Below are 18,078 nucleotides of genomic sequence, written 5' to 3' on the forward strand. Positions count from 1 at the left end.
TTATATGTCATAAGATAAAAAGCAATGTCCAAGTCAGGACTCATCACATTTAAACTGAGAAGTTTAATTAAACATGTCCCCAGAACACATAGATGGCACATATTAATCCCTGCATGCAAATAATGGAATAATTACACTTAGACAGCAATGGACCTGTATTGCTAAAATCCAAGTAGCTTTTCATATACTATATTTGAAAACTTTACTGCTCAAAACCATGCCTGTTCTGTCATAGTTCCCACTCTACATATTTTCCTCTTCCTGTCCAGCCTAGATGATTTCACCTTATTTTCCTCACATGCATCAAAAGATGTCATTTTTAATCACTGTGCACCACTTCTCTGGATCTTCTTAAAAAAAAAACAAAATAAAAAAAACCTCTACTTTCATTTCTAGATGTCTTCAAAATTACTTGAACAAAACAAAACAACAAAAAATGCTTTCAAATCAGAAAGCCCCAAAGCCTGATGGCAACCGAAACTCACCAGTAACAATACAGACACCAAGAAGCACCCATAGCAACCTCTGTGGACTGGCTGGGCCATGCTTCTCAGAAGATCCCTCAGTATTCTTTACCCCAGGGCTCCAGGGTCCACTGAGATACTCAGCCTTCCAAGGCTCTGGATCCCTGTGAGGTCACATTACTATGACCTCACATTCTCAGCAGAGTGTTTACTATCGGAGGTTTTATAATGCCTTTACAGCCCAGTGAAAACAAGAACAGAACACAAGGGACACTGTATATCAAGGGACTCAGAAACAATGCAGCTCAGCCATGCTCACACTTGATAAAGCAGCCTGGATGGCTCTTCTCACTAGGGTAACACCCATTCTGTTGAGTGAACACACAGGACTTTGTCCTGCTACCCCACTGAGTATTAGATGCTTTCAGTAGTTTAGATGACCCCCTCTTTTCTGTGGCTCAGCTTCAATCTTCCTTTTCTTTACAGTTTCATAAAGGAAAGCCCCTACCACTCAAACTTAGAAATGATTCTCCTAAAGTTCTCCCTATATTGTAGAAAGTGCTTCACTGTGCGCCTCCACATAAACATGGTAAAACTCTTTCACAAAAACATCCCATTGTCAATCTTCAAAGGAAGAATCTTAATAACTGAATCTGACCACCATCTCTTCATATCATCTTTTATCATGTCAGATTATCAGATCTTCCAAATAAAAATAGAACACCCAAGCATCTCAATTTGATTAAAAAATACTGTCTAGTATAAGTACATCTACCAAATAGTGTATAGAACATATTTATACTAAAGTTTATTCATTGTTTATCTGAAATTCAATTTTAACTAGGTATTATATATTTTATCTGGTAACCTTACCTCGTGAAATTTTTGTTCTAAACAAATAATTTCAATAATGTTATTCCTTGGCAACTTTCAAAATCATGCTTCACCTGATTTTTCCATAGTTCTATTATTTTTCTATAGCTTTTAGGTGCCTCTGATCAACCTTTTTTTTTCTAATATCCTTTAAGTACAAAAAGAAATCCCTCTTTTCTAAGTAGCTTCATCTTTCTTTCCAGCCTCTCTACTGTACTACAGATGTGATAATATGCCTAATTTACTAACCTCCTACTCAGATGAAACCCACATTCTGGGATATGCCATCAAAGCCCACGCTAGGAAGCACCAGATAGATCCTCTACCATATCTCTTATGCCAGACAGAAGTATATGCTGTGTACACATGTTGCTCTTGCATGTTGCTCTCTTTGCCTCTCTTATCATCCCACAGCCACCACCAAGTGCAAACTCAGAAATCCCGTAAAACCCTGGTAAAGTAACAGCTTTTCTCTGAATCAAACAGCAACCTTAGTCCTGCAGTATCTTCAGAGCACGTGAGATGAGTGTGTCTTTATTACAACATGGCCTTTTAAAGTTTTCCGGTCCTCACATCTGCCACTGCCTTCAATTCCACTTTGTATCTGCACTAAAGACAGGGTTGAAGTTACTCAGAGATTGCAAGACCTGGGGCAATCAGCCATGTCCAGCTTCTCCAGGCCAATCCTAGAAAGTTCTGGATACACTGACATCAGTGGTAGGGGAAGGGGTAGGAGGAGATGTATTGTCTTGGCTACTATTTACTTTGAACACACACTTAACAAAAAAATAGTTTTTTTTATTTAACTGTGGTAATAATACTAAGTTAAGATACCAAAGTTCTCCCCACCCTGTCTTATAATGAGCACCCAGATTCAAAATACCAAAGAGTATTTAATGACTTCAGCTACAGTGGGAGCAAATCTGACCACTTTGTTGAGTCTCATGTTGAAAATACACAGAACCCTGAAGCCAACCACAGAGAAAGCCATACATGTTCAATTTTCACAGATGGAATGGAAACAGTTAAAAAGGGAACTGAGTGCACTGTGAGATGTTAATACAACCCTGAAGCATAACATGTCTCTAAGGAAGGAAAGGAAACCCTGTCAGGCATCATTATCCATGCCTTATTTTCCAGGCATTGCAAAGCAACACGGCATCTAATCCTGAAAGAAATGTCTTAGAAGAGCCACAGCACTTCTGATGGTGTCGTTTACCTGGGAGCACCTAACACTAGTTCAGCACTGACTGTGTGCTGACCCCTGGGCTAAGTGTTCATCTGGGATTGTCTCAGAAGTCTTATTATTAGATAGTGTTACGATGCAAAGAGTCGGACATGTGAAGAGTCGATCTCCAGTATCCAAGTCTCTGTATCCTAGCTACTGCTAGTCATTTTCTGGTATAGTGTTATGTTTTTACTCATTCAACAAATATTTATCAAATTCCCTATGATGTGTCAGATGTTTTAGGTACTTGGGATACTTCTGTAATTAAAAAATAGTAAATGTATAGGTCAGAAGGCAATATCTGCTATACAGATACAAAATACAAAATAGAGAGATCAGAAATCCCAGTTTGGAGATGAAGGTGGCTGTATTTTTATATAAAATGGTCATGGACAGATTCATTGAAAAGAGAACATTTAAGCAAAACCTGAAAGCTAGTCATGAAAATATTAGAAAATATGAGAAATACAGAATAAGCAATGAAAAGCTGGATGAATGAGAGGAGAGACAGTTCAGAAGGCAACGAGGTTCAAGGAAAGGCTACTATGCAGGGTGAAAGCTCCAAAATCTTTTCTATTCACATAGCCTTCGTGTAAAAATGATTCATGACTCTAGGCCAAAAAGAAATACCAAAAACTTGTTTATTTACAAAATAGTATCTAACCCTGGTGTCCGTGGCTCATACCTATAATCCTACCTACTCAGAAAGCTGAGATCTGAGGATCAAAATTCATAGCCAGTCTGGGCAGGAAAGCCTACGAGACTCCAATTAATCACTGAAAACTGGAAGTGCAGCTGTGGCTCAAGTTAAGACAGCCAAGGAAACTCAGAGCCAGGCCTCGAGTTCAAGCCCCAGGACTGGCAAGCACAGGCGCGCGTATGCGCAAGCGCACGTGTGCGCGCGCGCGCACACACACACACACACAGAATAATATATAAATACTTGACTTGTTGACTCGCTTGGACTTAACATAACCATTTAAAAAACACACAGCTTGCAAAAAAATTATCTTATTCAATATTAAATAACCACAATTACTAATGAAATGCATGCATGTTGAGGACTATATAACTTCTCAAACACTGTGTTAGACTAAACTGCCGTCATTCATTTGCTCTTACCAGTTAATCTCTGATCACAGCAACTGGTAAAAGTCTTTCTTCATAAAATTATGTCGCCAGAAGGAATATGATACGATCTAATGCTGAAACTGTAAGGAACAGTATCATGCTGCAAACTGAATGAGTCAACAACAGACTGCACTGACAGTGGTATATAACATACCAGGAAGTATAAGGTGGGACCTGCCATCGTGGTGTATATAAGCATACATATAAGCGTTCACCCAACAACAAAATCTAACATGCATTTCTCAGAACATATCTCTTCATTAAGCAATGCATGGTTTTGATAGGTGTTATGTACAGTTGTTTCAGATGCAGATGTTCAGCAGGCCCCTTGTGAGTCCACAGCAAAGCCCTACAGTATCTCCACAATTTGGAAACCACTTTGTGCTTCAAGGGAGTGTGGACCATCAAGGTGACTTTTGTTTCAATTTTGAGTAAAGCAATTCATATTGAAAGGTTGTGAGATTTAATTTATATTCTTAAAGGGAAACCCTTTGGTTGTTCTAGAACAACAGACTGTAGGAGGGCAGCTATGTGGTAATGCAGTACTCCAGGGTGGAAGTAGATGGGGTGGTGGCAATGGGTGTGGTTCCAGGTTCGGTCCATGGCCAGCCCAGGCAAAAAGTTAACAAGAATACACCTCAACAGAAGACAGTGGGTATGGTCACAAGCACCTGTCATCCCAGCTACAGGATGTTTAAGTAGGAGGATCGAGGCCCAGACTGACCTTACAAAAACCAAGATCCTCCCTGGAAAAATAAAAACCACTGAAGCATAAAGAGCTGGAGGCAGGGTTTAGGGGGTGGAGTGCTTTCCTGAGTATGCAGGACATCCTGAGTTTGAATCTCATTACAACCAAAGTTTGAAGATGGTGTAAAATAATGTACCTGGCAGAATTATTAAATATAAACCACTACCTAAATGTCAGTTGACATTCAGTAATAATGAGTACTTGATTTTATAAGAATAATTGTTGCAAGCCAATTTTTGTTAACATAAAATGTGTTTCCTAGAAGAGACTCTGTCTTATGATTTAAAGAACTTCATGAGAGAAAGAAAAAGTCTATCAGAGCTCTAATAGCTATTTCTCTGTTCAAAAAGAGGCCAAAATGCAGCTTTACCAGGAAGGAAGTTTCACAATTGTCACACAGAGCTCCTCTGCCTCCTGTTCCAGGACAACTTTTAAATTTTCTCGTTTTCCTCAGTCCTGCACTCAGAATTCCAGAAGAGGGCACCAATGCGCAAGGCAGCTGTTCAGAGTCTGACCAAATGTCCAGTTAGTACAAAAGTCTGTGTTTGCCTCTGAGGCAGATCTGCAATAAAGCACTTCACCCTAATAAGGAGACTTCCTTTGCTGATAGTACAACCCAAGTAATACGTGTTCTTACTTTTGTGTTTGGGACTTTGTTCTTCCCATTCTAAGATGCAAATCTTCTGAGCCAACTTGTAGATAAGCATGTGGCATCTGTAATACTATCCAGTAGACTTTAATAAAACTGCATCACAATAATTTAAAATGAGTATTTTGCAAAGAGACTGTTACTATACGTCCAGTTTGACAAGTGAGTCAGGAAGAAATGACTTAAAAGTATTTCTATGTCCATTACTTGTAGGAGCATCTCTGCACAGGGGGATCAGTGAACCCCAATACTCATAAGTAAGAAAGCAGAGTGAGCCATCTGCACTTGATTAACTTTCCTGAAATGCTCCTTAGACATCATTCTCTCCTGTTGGGATTTGAATCTGGCTGATCAGATCCTAGTATAATTTAACAGGCATCAGAGGCAGGGCAGGCCAGGAAGGGATGAAGAGGCCCCATGCAGTGGGGTCCAAGACTGGTGAGTGAAGTGAAAACTCTCAGTGCTTTCTTATTTTTCTCATTCTTTAACAGTTTCTATGGGAATGGAGAATATTCTTATTAAAACACTGCTGCAGATATTGTTTAAAAACTGTATCACTTAACCACTTTGGAAAGCAGTCTGGAGGGTCCTCAGAAAGCTAAAGATTGACCTCCCTTATGACCCAGTCATACCACTTCTAGGCATATACCCTGAACAACAGAAACCAATATACAAGGACACATGCACCTCCATGTTTATTGCAGCACTGTTCACGATAGCCAGGATATGGAAACAACCCAGATGTCCCACCACAGATGAATGGATCCAAAAATTGTGGTATCTATATACAATGGAATATTATGCAGCCATTAGAAACGACAAAATAATGGCATTTGCAGGGAAATGGATGGAGCTAGAAGAAATCATGTTGAGTGAGGTAAGCCAAGTGCAAAGAGACAAACGGTACATGGACTCCCTGATAAGTGGATGCTAAATCCAAAATGTTAGGTGATACGACAAAATTGACAGGACTTAAGAAACAAAGGACTTCCACTCATCTGGTCGAATCACTACTAAATAACCCCATGCTGCTGATCACATGTATGGTGTGTATGTGCACACCAGAGGGAAACCAGGAGGATGACAAAGAACTAGAGGGAATCGGGAAAACATACAACAGCAGGACCCATCAGCTGCACCAAAATGAACTAAGCAACTCAATGGCAGCGATGGGAGGGAGGGAACAAGTGGGAAAGAGGGAACAGCTGATGCTATGCAAAACAAAAGAAATGTACACATCACCCAATGTGGAAGAAATAACTATCGCAAAGCTCATAGAACTCATAAATGTTATAGACCATGATAGACAATTTGCCCCATGAAAGTTAGAATGTGTTTGTGACTTTAACTAAGTTTCACTATCCCACAATACTGAGAAATTAGGGGAATTATGTAACCACTTAATCACAATAAAAAAATTGAAAAAAAAAGTATCATTTTAAGTCCATAGTTTTGATCCTCCTTTACTGCCCCCTCCTCCCTCCTTTTCCCCTCCCTCCTCTCTTTCGCTCTCTCCCCTCTCACACCTCCTCCCTCTCTCTCTCATATATACTCACAGCACCACCAGCAACAATAAAGTTCAAATTCCAGAGCAGTAAGATATAGCATTTTCAAATAATTATTTCTTTTTCAATAACGTAGCTCATCGCTTCAAAACTTTGTATTTTGAGGACGATAACCAGAACAAAACAAAACAACAGAAAATGAAATGAAATGAAATGAAATCTCCTACAAGGTGATCTCTAAACTATAAAAACTGAGAATGCTAAGTAACACCAGTTCAAGATTTTAAAGAGAGAAGGGCTTGGAAGGGGGCTTAGACAGCATCTTGCTATACAGCCTAAGCTGGCCTCAAATCCTTATCCTCCTGCCTTGGCCTCCTGAGCTCTGGGATTAGAGCCAAGTGCCACCACAACTAGCTAGTTTACTTTACCTTGCAAACCCCAAACTGTAGTCATGATCCCTAGTAGAATTCCTAGTAAAGACATTAGATTAAGACTTAATAGTCCTCCAAAAGAAAAATTTTATTTTAAGAACCTTGATAAAAGGTTTGTTTCCACGTATACACTATCTACTTCCACTCTATTCTTTGTGAAATATGCAAACTTCAGATATGAGATGTGTACACTCAGCTGCTTTCTGTATCACAGAAATGTTCATGAGGGGCCCCAGGAATGTCTTAGGTGACCTGAATCCAAAATTAGCCCTAGACGAGAGCCCATTTCACTCAGGAGAAGAAAAGCAAACAAACGGAGATGATCTGGTCATATACAGATACAGATTTAACTTACTGAAAGTTTTATAGTTGAGTATGGCAGAAGACACTTGTAATCCCAGCACTTAAGAGGCTGAGGTAGAAGGATAGCACGTTGTGACTACCCAGGACTACATAGTGGGTTCAAACCTACACTGGGCTACACAACTAGACTCACAAAAACACAAAGAAGAGTTAAAAACACAAAGAAGAGTCTCATGCAGATCCCCATATAGTACCTGTCCCCTTCCCTTTGAGTTCCTCAAAGCTATAGCATCATGTGAGGGAAGGACAAACCTGCGTGATTCTGCAGTAGTATTACACGCCAGTCTCTTGGTGCATATCTAATGCAGTCGCACCACCCCCAGCTGGAAAACACACTCCTAAGAGAAAACTGTACTTCTGCTAGAAAACTCCATCAAACGCCTCCTGCACAGTGGTCACATCAGTAACCTGGCTGGAAAGTCCTAGGTGAAACTGTCTCTCCTTGCACTAGTCTCTCCTTAGTGACAGTCTCTGTTTCCTGACCTAAATACTACAAGGTGTCCACCCTGAGCCACTTAACAAATCCATATCTGCTGCAAGAAACTACATATCAGAGATAGACCCCAAAGCCCACTTACAATCCCACTGTGTGACCTCTGGAGAGCGTACAGACATGTCTGTGTGCAGCTCATGATAATCTTCTGACCTCGTTGGTGTATTAGTATATCCCAACTTTAATCAAAAACAAAGCACAGAACATTTCTTTAACCATCCTTCTCCTGGGTCCTCCTTCATAGAACTCCCATCCTAACATGGATTCTCTGTGCTCAATGGAAGGGACAAGACAATCCACTCAGTTCTGGGAAGTTTTTACTAAAGCTTAATTGTTCAATTTTATTTAGGAATTATATAAGTATTATCATTCTGGTTGTATAAAGAAAGAAGAAAGGAAATGAGGGAAGAGTAGGGAAAAAAAAGAAAACAAAACTGCCTATGCCAATAGCTAGACAAATACTCAAAAGCAACATAAACCTACCAGCCCAGGACTTGCACTTGACGACTGTGTTCCTTCTCTCGGAGTCGGGAGGACACAGGATTCACTTTGGCACCAAACTGAAAATTCCTTTTTTAATGTCTCCTTCAACTATAGTCAAATCGAGATAGTCTCGGTTTCATATTCTAAATTGCTATTATCGGATACACGTGGGACTGGTAAAGTAAAACCTAAATATTTTGCAAATCAATTCTCACCAGTTCATCCAAAAGAGCTTGCCCCGCCACTTAAAAAGAAGAATAAACAAGCCAAGAGGTGGCCATAACAAAGGTGTGAATTCCCCTCAGCTTCAGCCACTGAGGTGTCAGGAATCCCATCCCTCTAGAGTCCTATACCTCTGGGGCTCTGACTAGCCCAGGAGATGCTAACTCCTCCACAGGCTGGAATGTGGTGTCCCAGATCTAAGTCACCCAAGAAATGACGTTTTGGCACCTTGTCACAGTGTTGTCACACCGTAGTCACTTCATAGCAACCAAAATACTTTCAGAGGTAGCCCCATTAATATCATTTAAAAGTTGCCAAGACTTGGGGAAAGCTATCACAAATGAAGATGCTGCTGTCTACTCTTATTCCCTATTAATTACAGATGGTACTTTATACTCAACACACACACACACACACACACACACACACATCTATGTTCACAAATCTTTTCTAATCCTCTGGGAAGAATGCCTAGAAAGCAGAATAAATTTAATGGAGGAAACTTGGAGAAGACACAAAGTTACAAAGGCAAAGCTGGATGGAGGATTCCAACCACGCCTGTCAGTCTTCAATCGTGGAGCACCTTCCACAGTAAACAATTCACTGTTGCCAGGCACCTATGGCTAACCCCTGTAATCCTAGCTTCTCAGGAGGCTGAGACCAAAAGACCATAGTTCAAAGTCAGCTCATGAAACTCTGATTTCCAATTACCCACCAAAAAGTCAGAAGTGGAGCTCTGGCTAAAGTGGTAGAGTGCTAGCCTTGAGCATAAAAGCTCAAGCCCATGAAACTCTGATTTCCAATTAACCACCAAAGTCAGAAGCGGAACTCTGGCTCAAGTGGTAGAGTGCTAGCTTTGAGCACAAAAGCTCAAGGACAGCACCCAGACCCTAAGTTCAAGTCCCAGGACCAGAATAAAAAAAATTTAATTCATTAAAACACAGACCTTAAATAAAACAGAAGGGAAGGTCAAATGGCTAGAGAAGAGAAAAATTTAACTCCAAATTATGTTTCTTCTTCCAGCCTCAGTTTCTACATCTGTAAATAGAGATCATATTACCTGCCTGGAAAGGTTACAACAAAGACTAAAGCTGGCCACTGAAGACAGTTATTGCTCCTAAAATGCTTTTAAAGGTTCTACTTATCAGAATTGTTGATCATACACAAGAGAGAATTGAGTATCAGATTTGAAAGCTATCTACCTATGTCTCAGCACACACTGTAATTCCTGCTACAAAGAAATGAGCAGTGTTAAGGGCAGTTAATTAAGAAGTAGAGTCCAGAATAGATTTTTTTTTTTCAAGACTTGACTGAAATGTAGATTCCTAAAAGAGAGAAGCGAAATCCACTAGTATTGAGTACTTAAGAGCCAAACTGAACCCTGGTCAGAGGACCAGCACTTCAGCCCAGTGTGCCAGAGAACACACAAGGCCAAGACACACACACACACACACACACACACACACACACACACACACACACACACACACACACACACACACACACACACACACACACACACACACACACACACACACACACACACACACACACACTGTGCATGAACTTCTACAGGTAAGTTCTCAAACTCATTTGTCTATGTATCCTCTTTAATAGGGCACTTCTTTAATTCTATTCTGAAATAAATAACATGTGATATAATTGAAAAGATTGCTCAAAAATGTTTGAAAGCTGGGGAAGGGGGTCCATGCATGCTCATGCCAGCCATGAGTATGGGGACTTGTGCTCTGGTATATGGTGTTTCTTTTTGCTCACAGGTAGAACTTCAGTCATGCTTCCAGTCTGACATTTTGCTTATTAACTGGAGAAGGAGTCTCACACAATCTTCTGCCTAGTCTGGCTTTGAACGATAATCCTCCTAGAATATAGGAACATGCCACCAGATCCTAGCTGAAAGAAAATTTTATGAAGACGGGAAAAAAAAGAAGAAAGAAAGCAACAGAAAAGACAAGAAAAAATACTAAAGACAGTATACCAATTCAGACAGCCTGACAGAAAAACATAGCCATTTTCCCTACAGGAAGTTCTGGAGACACCAAATCTGGGTCCCATGTGATCCTCAAGTTCCAGGGACTTTGTTGTATTCTTTGAACTGAAAGTGTTATTGTTGAAATGTGTTCAAGTTCTATTTGATCTTCCCAATATAAACTCTTAATAGCCCATATCTAAAACAAATCTTTCCTTACAGCAAGTTTTATACACCAAAGTCCCTCAGCATCCATGTTGGTATTTCCCAGAGGGATGCAGAACAGATGTGTAATACAAATCTTTTAAAAGAGTAGCAATAGAAATTATCTTCTGTGCTTTGAGTCAGAAAACCAAATGTTTTAGTAAGTACCAAAGCACATTTTGGCAAATTATACTATCAACTAATTTCATTTGTTGACTTTTAGATCAAAGTTGTCTTTCAGAAATGAGTTAACTAAAGAACTGCATGACTGAGAAAGGACATCAACGGGTCACAACATAACCAAAACGTTGCCCTTCCCAGGACCAGCTGTCCTCTGGAGTCCCCTACCCAACAGCCCGCAGGCATGCAAGAAATCTTTTTCTTGTCTTAGGGCTTCTTGATCACACACCAGATTCTTCCTATTTAAATCATATCTGTGGGAAAAGCTACTACTATTTTCAGGTATAGGAAACATCTACAAGCTCAGCCTGGTGGCACACATCTATAATACTTGGAAACAGAAGATCTCAAGTTCAAGGTCAGCATAGGCAAAATTCAGCAAGACCTTGTCTCAAAAACAAAACACAAACCGAAGGGCAGGGGATGTGACTCCAGTAGGAGACCACTTGTACATAAGGAAGAACGGAAGGAGTACTGCAGGAGCCATTTACTGGGGACAGAGTCAGTGAAACAATTCTAGATGATAGCAAGGCAAAAAGCAGAAACTACTTTTAACTTATCAGTTAAAAATGAAGATTTGTAGGGGGGAGGGGATGAATATTGGTATCCAAGATCATATAGATCCAAATCCCAGCTCTGCCATTTGCTAGCTGTGAAAAGCTAGACAAGTTACTTTAATTCTTTTGTGCCTCAGTGTGCTTATGTGTAGAACCAGGAAGAGTGGTACTTACTGTAAATGGCAACTTAAAAGCTGCTTTTGTTGAGCCTGTGAATTAACTAAAAGCTGGACAGACTCTCAGCCCCGCTCCTTCCTCTCTGGATGGGAATTCTTTAATCTGAGCCATTCCCTTCTGTGGTCACTTCACAATCTGGGCTCCAGGAAGAACAAGATTCACCACTAAGCATCTTGTGACAAAAGATAAACCATCCCTGAGACACGCATCTTGAAGAGAACAGTCACAAGCTACAGACCACCTGCCAGACCCCCTGAGTCAAAGACTAAGTTAATGGTCCACCAGGCCATACCTATGACCAGAAACTAATTGCACTATGCATAATTTCCTCATTCCCTTCCATTAAGTTTCCTGTTTAATCCTGGGCTAATCAATATCTTTATCCCCAAGATGGCTGCAAATGAACTGACATGTTCCCATGGCTTCTATGGAATAAATATCCTTTCTCTGCCCTTCACTATTTCTCTTTATTTGGCATATGGGAGCAAATGTTTGAACCTAATATAGGACTCCTGGAATTTGGGCCTGGAGTCTAAAAGCCCAGTTTCAGTACCTAAGTCACAGGCACACACAGTGCAGCTGTTTCAGAGATCTGGTTGTAAAGCTGAAGAGTACCCTCAACCAAGTCACTTATCAGTCTCTCAACCATAAACTGAAAGGATTAAATCTCAGTCCTGTGTACTACTGCAACTGCTCTGAACTTATATGCAGCAACACATAACCCCACCTGCCAGAATTCATTAGTCACACAGCACAATCACCACAGTTTTCCTCAAGAAGACATAATACACATAAAGGAAATGTGAAAATATTACAAAAAAAAATGTATGCTTCATCTTCCTATTCCTATCACTTCTGAGTTCACAGTTTACCATTGAAAATACAAGAATTAAAAGCTGGGAACGTGGTTCGGTGGGTAGAGTGCCTGCCTACCCTCACCCTTAGCATGTCAAAAATATACAAATCAGAATATAATAATGCAATAAAACTGAAATGTAAGGAGGTAAAATCACTGCACCCTGAGAAAATTGAGCTATTTTTTACTTACTTATGAAAATATTTTTAAAACTAGTATCATCTAAGCTCAAAAAATCAACCCTTCCTTTCTTCTGCCAACAAAACAGCACCAAGATACTAACTTTTAATACACCATGCTCCTGTTTCATCTCCTGCTGTCTTTCTTCCTACTAGATTTTTAAACATGGTGTTTATTATAGGTGGGGTTCCTGAACTTTATGAGCCAGCCTATCATTTTAGATGCTATAAAAGCTGAGTAGATGCATTACTGCAATCCCAAAGAGCAAAGAAATTAAAGGATAAAAAACATAAAGTATAGTGTTCTGTTTTCTTCACATCCAAGGTTGCAGAGTTCATCTATGCATGAAACAGCCTTTCAAATCCCTCAAATCTCTGTGCCCAACTCCAGTAAACAGAAGACAGTTCGACACAGGTCAGATCTAAGTTAAACTGCAATATTTCAGGTCAAGCACAGACTGCTCCTACCACCTTCTCACCTCACTGGGCTTCTCTCCCTGCCTCAGCTGACCAAGTTGGCTCCCTAAAATCTCACATTCACTGACAGCATGCCAAGCACTATCCACCATTTCCATCCTCACTTATTAAGGAAACACTTATTGAGTGACTACTTATATTTGTCAGATATAACCGTTATCAAGGAGTAATATATTCTCTCTAACACTGTAGGTTGTCATTAAACTTGGGCAGCCAGAAGAGGCAAATTTTAAAACCAATTAGAGAATATAGGGTGCACTAGAAATATGCCTTGGGGCACATACTGAGCTAAGAAAATTGGCCTTCCTGGAAGAAATGGCACTGATGTAGGGATAGAAGACCAGGATGTCTTGCCCCAGGCAAGAAAAAAAAAAGAGGTATCTGAAAAAGCAAAAGAAGTTGAAGCTTATGGGACAAAGATGAGGAGATGCACAGAACTTAAAGAGTGAACGATGACAGGAGAGGGAAGCATCTGCCGCCTACTCACATCACCATCAAAGTACTCATTACCTCGCTGATGTAACTATCACCTCTCTGTACAGCATCTCTACAAGAAAATAAAGTTTAAAAAATGAAAAAAAAACACTTTCTATTCCATTTCTCAACTCAATGTAAGATATGTCAAAATCAATTATTAGAAAATAATCAAATGACTCACTCAATCCATGATGTGATATGCTAACAAATATAATATGTTAAGGCGAGGATAGGAGACACTTTCTCAAACTGACCCGTAAGAGTGTGTAACTAGTCAAAATTCCAGGCTTCAAGATGAACCAGTTGAGAAAATAACTGGGACAGGATGGGTTCTCTAGTGTTTATTTGGCCTATGTTTGCTATAAAGCATTTTGCTTATCTAGCCAGAAAAAAAGGTTGCTAATAAAATACATCAAAATACAACACATGTTACATTATTTACAATTATACTACATATTATGTTCTAGGTGCTATAGACTCAGCAGCAAGCAAAACATTTTTTTAAAAATGCCTGTCCTCATGGTGCTTACATATAAGAGAAAGAGAAATGACAAGTAAACTGTTAGTGATATGGCAAAAATTTAAAAATAAATAAGTGAAGGAAATACAAGCCTTCAAAGGAAAAAGAGATCCAGTTTTCAAGAAGGTAGCCAAGTAAGGAACAAGAAAGGATCCTTTAAAAACACAAAAGTAAGAGAACTAACCAATGAACTACCTATGGTATGAGCATTCCAGGAAGAAAGAAAAGAAAAGGGCCACACAGCCAAGGTGGAAGCCTTCTTGTACACTCAGTAGTGCCAATGCACTGAAGCAGAGCAGCAAGAAAAGTGGGAGATATAATACAGAAGTATGGAGTATAGACAGGAGTAGATCATGAGGGGACTATCAGGTCATGGTAGAGACTTTGGCTTTCGCTCTGGGTAAGATAGGAAGTCCAAAAACTAAGAAAGACTGAAGTAGGGCATTTATTCATTTAAAAACAATAGGCATTGTAAAGGCAGACATGGTAGCACATACCTGTGTTCTATCATTTGGGAAGCTGGGGTAGGAGGATCATAAATTTGAGGTCATGAGCTATATAATGAGACCTCATCTCAAAAAAAAGCCAAAATACAAAAAGACAAACTGTAATAATCTATGGGGATTTAGAGCACAGTGGCATCAAGTGTGGTATAAGTTTAATAACTTTGAAATATTTTCCATATATTTTGAATACAGCCTGCTAGATTTGCTGGTACGTTCAATATTGAAGACCTAGAACAATCACCTCCTCAGGAACTGAGAATGAAGACTCCTGACATTTACAGATCTTCCAAAGCAACTGTGAACATGTTTGATATACAATAGTTTTATAATACATATGAGAATAAATATGTAAGTATTAAAGTCAAACACATTCAAACACATACAATTATTTTATATACTACAAACTGCATGAACTACACTTAGCAGCACTTACTTTAAGTAAACAATGCATTTATTTAATAGAATGAGACTAATACAGATTTTGTCTGTCAGTACTCAAGCACACACACTCAGAAATGTTGGAAATGCATGTGCTAAATGATAACAATACTAATTTCCATAGGCTGATAGGTTTATTTCCTTGGATTTTCCAAACTATTTTCAATGTATACTTCACTTCTATAAATCAAAGTCCTTTTGCTCTATAAATCAAGTTCAAATTCAATTTTTTCTATAAATCAAAAATTTTTAATTTTGAGGGGAAACAAAGGAGGAGGCTACAATGCTTGGTAAGAAATGTACTCATTATCTTGCCCATGTAATTGTAACCCCTCTGTACAGTTTTTTTCACAATAAAAAAATTTTTAATTTTGTAAAATATGCATGTCTATATTGTTTAAATCAAATTCTATTACTCTGACTTCTCTAATAGTAAGGCTCTAACTATAGATCCAAACCAAGGATCCAGGATAAAGGCCAAAAGACAGAGATAAAGAGTTAATCCTCACTAATAAGAAATTCATCCTCAAATAGCAGTGACCCAGAAAACACATATACTGTAACCTTCAAAATCCAAAGACAGGGCTGGGAAGTTGGCTCAATGGTAGAGCGCTTGCCTCGCATGCATGAGGCCCTGGGTTCGATTCCTCAGCACCACATAAGCAGAAAAAAGCCGGAAGTGGCACTGTGGCTCAAGTGGTAGAGCGCTAGCCTTGAGCTGAAGAGTGACAGCACCCAAGCCCAGAGTTCAGGCCCCACAACCAGACCAAAAAAAAAAAAAAAAAAAATCCAAAGACGGTACACCATATTTTGGCAAAACATCAAGATCCAGAAAGTAAGAGATACATATCAAATGTGAAAAGCTCTTGAACCAGCCATGACCAAACTCTCAGTTATTCATTTGTCTAGGTGCCAACTCTCCACTGAGAGTTTACTCTGTAGTAAACATTTCTCCTTGTTACATACATTCTATGACACCATTTCTTTACAGGTTACTGAAATGCCTCCAGGTAAATGTCATCTAAAATGTTACTCAGACAAAATAAACATTGATACCCATATGCACAACTCAAGAGGAATAGGAATAAGTTAAATAAATATCCAGATGGGTTGATTATATTTCTCCTCTCTGTTCTGTAATTCTCATAAGTAAATAGGAGAGGTTTTTAATTCAAACTGTTTGGTTGTTGATGCTTAACACTAACTCGCAAAAGATCATAAATGCAGAGTAAATGAAATGGGTGATTGAACTGTAAAAGCTCTCTGGTCACTTATGAGGCTTACAAGTAATTTTTCACCTTAAGAGCAAGGAAGCTTCTACACTACCTCAATCAGATCAACAACCAGTTTTACCTTCCAGACACTGTGCTGTACACATCAGGCAGCCAGCTCCCAGGTAAGAAGAGAATCACTCATAATGAAATGGTAGAAGACTATCTAACTCTTAGTCACAGATACTCTTTCTCCTTAGAAAAGAATATAATTATGAATGGTCTTAAGTTATCTCACTTACCCAATGAATCATATGGTTTAACTAGTTAATAATTTAGCTAAATCATGTAATGCCATCTGACCTAGTTCACACCAGAATTCACCTCACATCGTTAAGTAGGATTTCTAATTCCTAAACAACCTTCTGCCACTAATACTGAAGCATTCGTTTTGATTCGTGATGTAACCAAAAAACATTATGAAAATGTATGTAAAGGTCATCACTGCAGTAGCATGTTTGGCCAATAAGGAACATGGATTTCCTTGAAAGGAAACAGTCTCACCCTCGCTTCATCTCTTCTGCTTTCCAAGAACAGTTTTCTGATTAGTAAATGTAAATAGCATTATTCAATAAATGCATTCTGTCCTTTAAACACACACATACACATTCACACACACACACACACACACACACACACACAAACAGATGGAATTGAAGAAACATTTTTGAAGACATGCAACCAAAGTTCAACTTTTCTAAAATAACAACATTCAACAAAAGAAAAGTAGGGGGGCTGGGAAGGTGGCTCAGTGGTAGAGCGCTTGCCTTGCATGCCTGAGGCCCTGGGTTCGATTCCTCAGCACCACATAAGCAAAAAGAAAAAAGCCGGAAGTGGCGCTGTGGCCCAGGCCCATAGTTCAGGCCCTACGACCAGACCCCCCCCCAAAAAAAAGAAAAGAAAAGTAAGCCTCACTGGATGACAAACTATCTCAATTTAACTGCATTTCCAAAAGGCTTTGCAACTAAGCTTTCTTTTTTAGTAATCTCAAGTCTGGACATTTGACAAACTAAAAAAAAAAAAAAAAAAAAAAAAAAAAAGCCTGAGGAAATGAGCTTTTTAATAGCATGGCGGAGCATTCTAACTTTCCAATAAGCAGAAGGGAGAAACTTTTGAAACAGGAACTACATCTCAATACACTACTTCCTATACACTTGCTTGGCTCTCTCCTAATGGGCAGGAAACTGCAAAAGCTTCATAGATCATACCTCAGGAGTACATACCACTTGCAAGTATCCTGGTGAAACCACCAGGATTAAACGTCCATCCGTTCTGGCATTGGGAAGAAATGCCAGACCCAGGGCAAAAATATACTCTCCCCATTGAATTTATACACATAAATTTAACTGGATGTTTCTATAGTTTTAAAAGAACATATTCTCTTAGGCATGAAAAAGGAAAAGTACCATAAATAATATGCAAGATTTTCCTCCTTAAAACTGCACTGTCAAAAGGCATTGAAGAGCCTCCTTTGTAAAAGTGGAGTCTGCTAAGGCAAAGAGAAGGGAGTGGCAGGCTCTGGCCAGCCACAGCGGAGGCCTATTGCAAGGAGGAACAGTTCTGCAAATGTAAGGAGGAACAAGATTTACTCACCTAGTGGAAAACAAGTTTTCTCAGATGCTTCCACAGGCCCAGTATCTCTGGAGCAAACCCCTCCCC

At 39.4% G+C, this 18,078-nt stretch overlaps 1 protein-coding gene across 7 annotated transcripts in view; it reads right to left on the reverse strand.

The window, feature by feature from the left end:
- Window positions 1-18,078, reverse strand: part of Psd3 (pleckstrin and Sec7 domain containing 3) — a 338,007-nt gene that overhangs the window by 166,280 nt on the left and 153,649 nt on the right. Inside the window, exon 1 of one of the 7 annotated variants that reach the window (XM_070016559.1) lies at window positions 486-589. The exons of the other annotated variants lie outside the window; for them this stretch is intronic. Coding sequence (XP_069872660.1) covers window positions 486-517 — 32 coding nt within the window. The 5' untranslated portion in view covers window positions 518-589. Of the gene's footprint in view, window positions 1-485; window positions 590-18,078 lie in introns of those variants that run through there. 7 annotated transcript variants of the gene reach the window in all.

The sequence above is a fragment of the Dipodomys merriami genome, unplaced genomic scaffold (assembly GCF_024711535.1).
Source record: "Dipodomys merriami isolate MVZ:Mamm:240054 unplaced genomic scaffold, mDipMer1.0.p SCAF_12, whole genome shotgun sequence".
Classification (NCBI taxonomy): domain Eukaryota; kingdom Metazoa; phylum Chordata; class Mammalia; order Rodentia; family Heteromyidae; genus Dipodomys; species Dipodomys merriami.